General features: G+C 44.0%; 4 protein-coding genes across 4 annotated transcripts; 2 read left to right on the forward strand and 2 right to left on the reverse strand.

The window, feature by feature from the left end:
* Positions 1-235: 235 nt before the first annotated feature.
* On the forward strand, positions 236-583 carry LOC121530287 (ctenidin-1-like). Its single transcript, XM_041819160.1, has one exon. It carries the CDS (start codon positions 236-238, stop codon positions 581-583), a length of 348 nt encoding a protein of 115 aa, XP_041675094.1.
* Positions 574-999, reverse strand: LOC108109442. The gene is made up of 2 exons (XM_017217942.1): positions 857-999; positions 574-789 (listed from the first exon to the last, which is right to left on the reverse strand). The coding sequence occupies exons 1-2, from the start codon at positions 986-988 to the stop codon at positions 664-666; spliced, it is 258 nt and encodes an 85-aa protein (XP_017073431.1). The 5' UTR covers positions 989-999; the 3' UTR covers positions 574-663.
* Positions 1,000-1,810: 811 nt separating this feature from the next.
* LOC108109420 (phenoloxidase-activating factor 2) lies at positions 1,811-3,221 on the forward strand. Its single transcript, XM_017217918.2, has 4 exons — positions 1,811-1,979; positions 2,041-2,246; positions 2,304-2,560; positions 2,611-3,221. The coding sequence occupies exons 1-4, from the start codon at positions 1,811-1,813 to the stop codon at positions 3,197-3,199; spliced, it is 1,221 nt and encodes a 406-aa protein (XP_017073407.2). The 3' UTR covers positions 3,200-3,221.
* A 29-nt stretch (positions 3,222-3,250) lies between these two features.
* On the reverse strand, positions 3,251-4,934 carry LOC108109419. The gene is made up of 4 exons (XM_017217917.2): positions 4,352-4,934; positions 4,013-4,282; positions 3,767-3,952; positions 3,251-3,712 (listed from the first exon to the last, which is right to left on the reverse strand). Exons 1-4 carry the CDS (start codon positions 4,847-4,849, stop codon positions 3,356-3,358), a joined length of 1,311 nt encoding a protein of 436 aa, XP_017073406.2. The 5' UTR covers positions 4,850-4,934; the 3' UTR covers positions 3,251-3,355.
* Between the last annotated feature and the right edge of the window lie 4,286 nt (positions 4,935-9,220).

The following is a 9,220-nucleotide window of genomic DNA, read 5'->3' on the forward strand; positions in this document are numbered from 1 at the left end:
TCAAGTTAGTACGTAAAACTAATAATTAACTGTTTGAAAATCAAACTAAATTCATCTAAGGGGTTGCTTAAATATTTATAAATTAATTTTACATTTTGCGTTGCCTTTCAATTCAAGGAAATTTGATCAAGACTCATTGCCAAATCATTTGTGAACTTTCTGTTCTATTTTGGAACTAAACAAAATAAATATTATAAATATTATTTTCCCTTATCAGAAAGTTAAATTACTGAAAATGTCAGGCGGAAAAGGTGGAAAGGGAGGGGGAGGAGGTGGAGGTGGAGGAGGAGGCGGCGGCGGCAGCGGTGGAGGTCGAGGCGGTGATGGCGGTGGCAAAAATGGAGGTCGTGGTGGAGCCGGCGTATCAGAAAATGAAGAAAACCCAAGTCAAGGAGAGAGTAATAAAGACAATAAAAATCCAAGAGACGGAAAGGATGGAGGATCTGGACGTGGTGGCGATGGAGGAGGTACACAAGGAGGTCGTGGAGGAGATGGCGGTGGTAAGCAAGGAGGTCGAGGTGGTGATGGAGGAGGCAAGAAATCCGAAGACAGCAATGAAAAAGAAACACAAAATAAGCCATAAAAACCCCAGATCAATGATCGATGGGAAAATACTCGTATATTTCGAACCCAGTTGGCTCCATAACATTTTATATTTTAAGTTTAGCTAAAAGGACCGAATCGACCCTCCAAATCCTGGAATATGAAGGAACACGTTTGCTCATTGTAGGGTGGCTCAATTTTATCAGCTGTAACACTGGCCAAAATCACGAATTTACTCTCAGGACTCTTTAAAATAAGAAGTTATAAGAAGTTATAAAAATAAATACTTAATGGTTTAGATCAAGTTAGCTACCTCCTTGGGTTCATTGTGCTTCCACAGATCGTTGGCCTCCAGATAGGTCTTCAGGAGGATGCGCCATTGCCAATAGTTCTCCCGGCCATATAGCTTGGGAATGGCATGAAAATCCAACTGCAAGTGACCCATTACGCTTTACTCTTCCACACGAACTGGTTACAGTTAAACGAGTTAACAAGTTAGTTGGCCGCACCTGATATGAAAAGCTCGAAAGCTTTTCCTATCTGGGACTTAACATTTGCCCAGTTTAACAGCTCTAGTTGGGGATTAGTACATAGATCGAACGGAATGTTGTGGGCGTGAATCATTAAGCAAATTAAAGCGGCAAGTTGTTAACATTTTTGTGGGGTGAAAAGGGAAATGCTTTTGCTTTTCAAGCGGAAAGTGTCAAACATGAATCTACTCCAGATTGTTTGCAATTAAACTATTAAGTTATTATAATCACATTTAATGGCTTTAAATATATGGGGCAGATAGAAAATTGTTTGTTAACAATGGCAACATTCAGCTGAATGAAATTATCGAACCAGAGAGTTGTCAACACGGCGCATCTAGATTTCATTTATTTTGTATTTTACACAAATACTCTTCTTTTATAGTGCCAACAATGGGTTAAAGCTTAGCTGAGCACCAAAAATTGTATTTATTTTATATTCCATAATTGGTTTATTAAACATTTCTTCCGTTTTAAGCTCTTTAGCAGACAAACTTTTTCTAAAAAAACTTTAATGAAATGAAAAATTAGAAGGGTAAACCCCCTTCGTAGTTAATTTTCATTTCGTTTTTGCCTAATTTAGTTTTTATGATTGCTTTTTTGTTGCCCTATGCAGTCTGGAAAATCCCTGAGCGTAGGAGGCCATTCGTCAAGTAATTTAATAGATGGAGTTATGGGCAGGCCATCGCTATATAGCCCTCCAGAGCTCCGTCGTCTCGATTTAGTTGTCATTGGCTATGAATCGGTACGGTCGGATATGGTGGCTGCCACTGCTACAGTGGCTCATTCTCGGAATTGGAATTAGTGTGCAGGCTTGGAGCTTTGGGCCTGCTCAGTCGGATGCCGGGCAGAATCCTGGTCGAGTGCCCCAACCCAGCGACGTGGGTAGCACGGCCAATCACACGAGTAAGTGGCTCCACTTAGCTGAAATGCAAATTGTGGTTTTCTGGATTTTATGGCCCATCAGTTCTCACCAGGCAGTTGATTGTGGGCACTTTGCTGCCGCCGCAAGTTTCGCCGGGCACCTGGCCACCAGTGCCATCCATAGTTAGTCCTGGAACCACAAGCTATTGCCAGTGCGTTCCACCCGGATCTTGTGCTAATCCCATACCCACTGCATCCAGCGATGGCAGTGGCCAACTGGACATCAGGATTGTCAATAATGGAGGATATGTAAGATGACATCAAGGTAGATAATATCTGGTTGATATTAATGCAGCTCTTGTTCAGCCCTCCGTACCTACAACATCTTCTACGTTGACCTGCAATTACGGATTGGTGGCCTGCTGCCAGGCGGGAAGCTATCAGTGTGGCAGAAGGTTTCCTCCACCACCCGGCGCCACTGCTGCAGGACCAGGTCAGGCCAGTTACGGAGCATATCCTTGGCAAGCTGCCCTGCTGACCACTGCGGATGTTTACCTGGGCGGCGGAGCACTGATCACCGCACAACATGTCCTCACCGCTGCTCATAAAGTCTACAACCTGGCGTGAGTTTGTCTCAATATCCCTCAGGATCAGTATCATCAACTTCTCTTAGACTCACTTCCTTCAAGGTTCGCCTGGGTGAGTGGGATGCCGCCAGCACAAGTGAACCGATTCCTGCCCAGGATGTGTACATCTCGAATGTGTATGTGAATCCCTCATTCAATCCAAGCAATCTGCAGAACGATGTGGCCATCCTGAAGTTGTCCACTCCCGTTTCGCTGACAAGCAAATCCACCGTTGGCACCGTCTGCCTGCCCACCACCAGTTTTGTGGGTCAAAGATGTTGGGTAGCTGGGTGGGGTAAGAATGACTTTGGACCCACTGGAGCATATCAGGCGATTGAGAGACAAGTGGATGTACCACTGATTCCCAATGCCAATTGCCAGGCTGCCTTGCAAGCCACACGGCTGGGCTCTTCTTTCATCCTCAGTCCCACCAGCTTTATTTGTGCCGGCGGAGAAGCTGGTAAGGATGCTTGCACAGGAGATGGGGGTTCTCCACTGGTCTGCACGAGCAATGGGATATGGTATGTTGTAGGTCTGGTGGCCTGGGGCATCGGCTGTGCCCAGGCAGGAGTTCCTGGGGTCTATGTAAATGTGGGCACATATCTGCCCTGGATTCAGACTACGTTAACGTTGTAAAAATAAAACTTAAAATGAGCAATTTTTCGTGTCATGTAAAACTATTTAAAATTACAGCAATTATAATTTATTTTCTCATGATTTTTCACAGTGTAGATTTGTACGTATTTCTCCAAAAAAAAAAGGGAAATTTTAACATGGCCAAAATGAGATTACTCAATAACGCAATCCAAGAAGTTCGTAAAGCGGAACCTCAATCACAGATTCACTGGTGCTGGACTGCTCGAAGTCGCCGCTCTGCAGCAGATACTGTGGACGCTCCAGCTCCGGATGGGCTAGATAGAAGTCAATTAGGGCAGTGGTGCTTCGCAGATGGGTGATGCCCTTGAAGATCTTTTCGCGGGTCAGCAAATCCTCCGGATAGACGGTCTTGATAGACGTATCACTCGATCGTTTCAACCAGGGGCGATCCTTTAGCGGAACAGTGCGTCCAAAGGCACTTAGCAGTGGCTTCTGATTCACCCGAGCAGCGTGGTCATTGATGTGCTTCTCGTACTTCAGCTCAATGGCCATCTAAAATGGGAAGTTTAAATAACTTTGATAGAGGGACATGTTTTTAAGACTCACATGCGGCTTGTTCCATTTATCGGCCACAGTCTGGGCTATGGCATTCACTTCCTTGGGATCTGTCTTCACCGAGGCCAACAGTGTGCGATCGCCCTTGATGGAGAATAGGTTTTTGACCTTCTCCGGAGTCAGATTGCTCTCCAAGGTGCCAAAGGAGTTGAGCCATTCCACAAAACGTTCCGCCGACTGTGGAGTTAAAACTTTTTAGATCATTTCCTCCTAAGACAAAAGAGTAGCCTTACTGACCGCATCCATGAGATTCTCAGCCTGCTCGTCCAGAGTCACCATGGAGTAGTTCTGTCCAGGATGTTCGACACGGCTCTGCCAGCTGACCCTTTTATCCCGCGGAGCGCAAAGGAACTTGGCGTACCAGCTGGTCTTGTCCACAGTGCGATGAGTGTGTCCCACGGGCTCATCCAGCTTCAGGTCGAACTTCTCAAACTCGTGCTCCATGCGCACAATGTCCGAATGGTCGGTCTCATTGAAGTACTCCTCCACCTTCTTCCGACTAGGAAGCTAAAATGTCAAAGGATTTTCGGGAATCATTTCATTTCTAAAAAAGAATCTTTCCCTTTCCCAACCTACCACAGTGTCCTCCTCTTCCTCGCTCTTCTCAGAACTCTCGGCACTCATATAGTCCTCCGGCCGGACCTCCTGCATCTCATCCCGTATGTAGATGTCGTCATCCGACTTGGAATAGTCATAGTTCTGTATGCGTTTCACCCTCTCCCGCAAACGAGGTGGCAGAACAAGGGAATAATCGATGACGGGAATGCGGGGCTGGAAGCGACAGGCGGCTGCAAACTCCACATCCTGAATGGCCGCGTCCCAGTATGCCTTGCCTTTTAGCCCTTCGCGGCTAGACAGCTTGGAGAAGCCACTCATCCCAGTGCTGGAGGAGCGTTCCTTCTGCATTAGCTGCAGCTTCACCTCCGTCCTCTTTTCCCTAACTGGTTTGGCCAATTGACCCACCGTGGAATCGAGACGGGCGGAGCGCAACATGCGGTTAACGATCGGTCTATTCGACCGTGCCACGACTGTGGCACGCACAACCGAACCATACTGGTGATCTCTGGCGCTCATGACCACGACTGGCGTTGCAACAAAAAATATTTATAACAAAATATCGAAATTTTCGTTCAGTTTGTTTGTTCAATACGATTTTGAGTAGTTCTCGTCCTATGACAACCAAAGCTTGTAAGTTAGTGTAGGAAAAATACTAAAAACTTAAGTATTTCGTAAAATTATGACTTGGACAGCTTAGCTTCTCGGCAAAATCAATCATTAAATATTTAAAAAAAAGGTAAGTAAGGTCAAGGTCTGCTTGAGGCTGAGTTCGTAAAAAATTTCTCAGTCTCAGAGCAGTAAGTCGTTTTAAGTGAGCCGCTTACATTGCAGGGTTAAATTTGCTTGGGCCTACTGGGGTTAAGATTTAAGTGAAGCCATTATGGCAATAATTGCGCATACGACCCGTTGGTGCGCTGCGAACATAAAGGATGGCAGAAAAGGGCGGCAAAAAAACAGAGAGAGTTTCACACAAACGTATACATAGGTAACCAAAAGCGGAGGCAGGTTAAATTTATACCCAAAAGCCAACAGGTTGCCCGAGCCATCTGTTTTCGCCATCAATGTGTGTACACACACACACACACACAGACACAGCCAGACAGACACAACACGCACACACTGACATACATACTAGCAAAGGCAGACACCTCTGGCCATTTGATGCTCGCTTAGCTGCGTCCCACTCATAAACAAGCCACTCATTTGCAGCCAATGCCCAAGGGGTTAATCCTCCCGTAAAGCCCCCATCTGGTTTCCCCCTATCCAAGGCGTGAAATTGGCATGCAAATTTTATGATTTTTGGTCCAATTTAAATAAAACCAAAGGTACACAAAGAAAATTAGAAAAGTGCAGGATTTGATTAAATTTTATTATTTGAAATTCGAAATGATGATTATTTCGGTCTTCAAGCCAAACAAACATGTAACTACTTTTAAATGAAATATTTACTCTTTCTAACTTTATTTTTAATGAATTTCCTTTAAACATTTTCACAAATGCATAAATCAAATTTGTCTGTGGGAATTTCAGTGATTTTTTGTGGCATCCGACTCACCTTAAGTCCTTTCCGTACGAAACCGGAAATGAATCACGTCGCACAAAAACTGAAAATCCAAAAGGGATATAAAAAACAGAACGAAACGAAAAATAAGCGCGGAAAAAATGCAAGCGGCAAACGACAGGAAGGCAAAGCAACAATTCAGCCATAAAGGCAGTCATGGTAATACCAGAAACCCACTCAACCAGCCGAATGCCAAGTGAAAATCACTCGAAGAGCCGAATGAAAACGAAAGGAGGCTCGCACCAACGAGTCCTTAGACGGAGTTCCTTCAGTCCGTCCTCGGCTTTCGAGCATTCTAGTCGCGAGTTCGGAACAAAAAAAAAGGACACTGGGCGAGTGAAGAGCGTTGAAAGTGGTACCAACAACAAATGCCTTAATATTATAGCCAATGCTAGAAAGTGTTAGTGTTGTTTTCGCTTGATTTTAGCCAAGTCAGCCAAGCAGAAGTTGCAGTGTTGTGTAATCCAGTGAAGTTGCAAATACTACTCGTAGATTTAATCATTAAACGGAGTATTTTCGATTTCCTCATTTAATTCCAGTGCCTGTATGTGACACAGTTTGTTAGTGTTGTTAGTAGTTGACTTGGCCTAATGGCCTTGATGTCGCCATTGAGTCGGAGTGACAAGCCGACGGCGCTAACGCCCTCCTACAACGAAACATTTGATGCCAATTAAAATGTTTGTTCTTTGATGTTTCCTTTTGCAGAATTGAATTTCCGAGGAAACTGGAATGTCAGCGAAATTGTAATCAAAAAGAAAATATAAACTAACTAAACGATAAAAGAATTAAAAACGAAAAAAAGATAACCCCCAAATGAACGGATATAATAAGAGTCCAAATCGTAAGCGAAAGGCGAACCAAGTTTGTAGCATACTTTTTTGGGTTTACGTCATGTTTGTCTACGCGAACCGCCATTTGTGCTTGTGTGCTTGAGTGTCCGCACACAAACACGCACACCATTATGTCGCTGTCGCCTGTATTCGTATTCGTATTCGTGCCTGTGTCTGCGCCTGTGTTTGTGTTTGCATTGGTGTCTGTGTGAGCCAAAATGCATGCCAATCAGAATCAGAATCAGTATCAGTATCAGAATCCTGAAAGTCCTGAATCCTGAATCATCGACTGTCCAAACATCGTGCATTGCTTTTGTCCGCCTGGGCTAATTAGCTGCAGGTAGCAGGTCCTTGTGCCGTTTTACGTAAGTGTCCTCCCACATTCACATGCATTCCCATTCCCATTCCCATTCTCCCTCCTCCTCCCATAAGTACCCAATTAATTTTAAATACTAAACACACACACACACTCTCTCCTTTAACTAAGTGCCTTGCATTGTCTGTGTGCTGCCTACTTATCAAACTAAAAGCCATACCCACACACATCCTGTCGAAACCCAGCTCATCTCCACCACTTCAATACGATTTTCCACACTTGAGCTTAATTGAGGAATGCTAAAATGCATGTACTTCGGTTGCATTCTTAGAGACTTGAATATCCTTGAACTAAGTGATCTTTAAAGATCCTTCAAGTATTTTACAATATTTATTTCCTTTCTAAGTATAATATTTATAGCAATGCTTTATTTCTCACGCCCGATCTTAATTGCAGAATGTTTAATTATATTTCTGGCCTTGTGCTTGAATAATTTTCTTCTCGTACTTGAGCTTCAGTGCCGGCACATGCTTTTCAAATCAAATGCTAACCGTAAGACTGTAATTTCCCTTAGCTATTTATAAACATGAATATTTAAACAATTTCCGTCAGTATTTACCCCGATATCCCCGACATCTCGATTACGTTTTGGCCTTTTCCGTTTCCTGTCAATCTGCCAGCGTTGGAAGCGACATTAGCGCTCGACTCTATATACGAGAGAACTCTATAAATAAATGGGAGTTACTGGTGGGATGAGTTTGTTCCTGATGGCAGGAGCTGTGGCGATGGCATTTCCATGTCCTGCATGTCCTTCCCCCTTCCCATTCGAGCGAGGGATTACTCATACGTCGTTTAATATGAAAATATAATTCGCTTTTTGTTGTGCCATGTCGTCTGTCCTCTGTTCTCTCAGTCCTACGGACTTGGCCGCTGTGCGTGTGACCAAGAGATATGGTTCCCCCAACCGGTTCCACCTCTTCACTTCATGCCCCAGGGCACAAGGACCGCAATCAGCTAAGCAAACGCGTCAAATGCATGCATTTTCCGCCAGCCGAGCGACAAGCTCTTAATAGAACAAGGAAAACAGCGGCGTAAGGACACACCGAGCTGGCCAATGCCCTGAAAGCGTAATGGAAAATTTTCATAAAAATTCGAAATTACCTTTAGGGTGAGGTGAAGTATTCGAATGGGCTGAGTAAATGTTATGAAGGCTTTAAAGTTAAAAGAAGACTGTCTTAAATCCAAATTTCAAGCATTTAAACCAGAAAGATACAGTTTTCAAGTTGTTTTTAACTAATTTGACTTAATCCAAGAAATGTGATGGCTGTTCCAGATTCCCAGACAAAACCTGCAAAAAGTTATCATAGCAAAAGCCATCTATTATCCTGCTCCCCAGCAAAAACTTAATTAGTGATGCACTCTGTGTCCTTTGAAGAGCATCTCCGCAAGCTGAGTGAAAGCGCTGACAAGCGTGTTAATTTGCAAGGGATTCCCAGCTTAGATGACGGTGACACATGAGCTGCATTCGAGTGAAAAGTTTGATGTAGATATTTCAGCCATTCAGGTCGCAAAATATTTACCCAGACATAAAAAATCATCTAAGAGGTATCTCCAACAAATATTGCTATTCCGATTGCCGGAAGCTAAACCCGTGTCAGAGATATGTTCAATGAATAGTGCCAACCATTGATTGGGAATCTCAACATTTCCACATTGAACATTTCAACGACGACCACGAGTGGGAAATGAGGGAAATCCGAGCAGGTGCAAGGACTACAATGCAATCTTCTCATACCAACACACATTGATCTATTGGGAGAACAGGCAATGTCAATCTGGCAGGGATGTCACATCGCCACCTGCCTTCTGCTACGCCCACTTTGGGCTGAAAGTTTTTCCATCGAAAGAGGGTAAAAGGGGAAAAAAAATCGAAGCGTTTGACATGTGACCAACATGTCAGGGGAGTTGCTGTTCTCCGGGCTTTTTGTGTGTTCTTTCCTCGGGGCTTGTGGAGGGTATGGATTGAATGCAACCTGGCAGCCAGGCAGCTAGGTGGGAAGCCATCTTACACATCGAGCCAAGAATTTTACAGATATGCCACACTGGCGAAAATCAGAAATTAAGTAGTATTGGAAGAACACTGAAAGGAAATTCATAATAATTCTTGTTTATTTCGCTTA

Source organism: Drosophila eugracilis, unplaced genomic scaffold, assembly GCF_018153835.1.
Source record: "Drosophila eugracilis isolate 14026-0451.02 unplaced genomic scaffold, ASM1815383v1 contig_47, whole genome shotgun sequence".
NCBI classification, from domain to species: Eukaryota; Metazoa; Arthropoda; class Insecta; order Diptera; family Drosophilidae; genus Drosophila; species Drosophila eugracilis.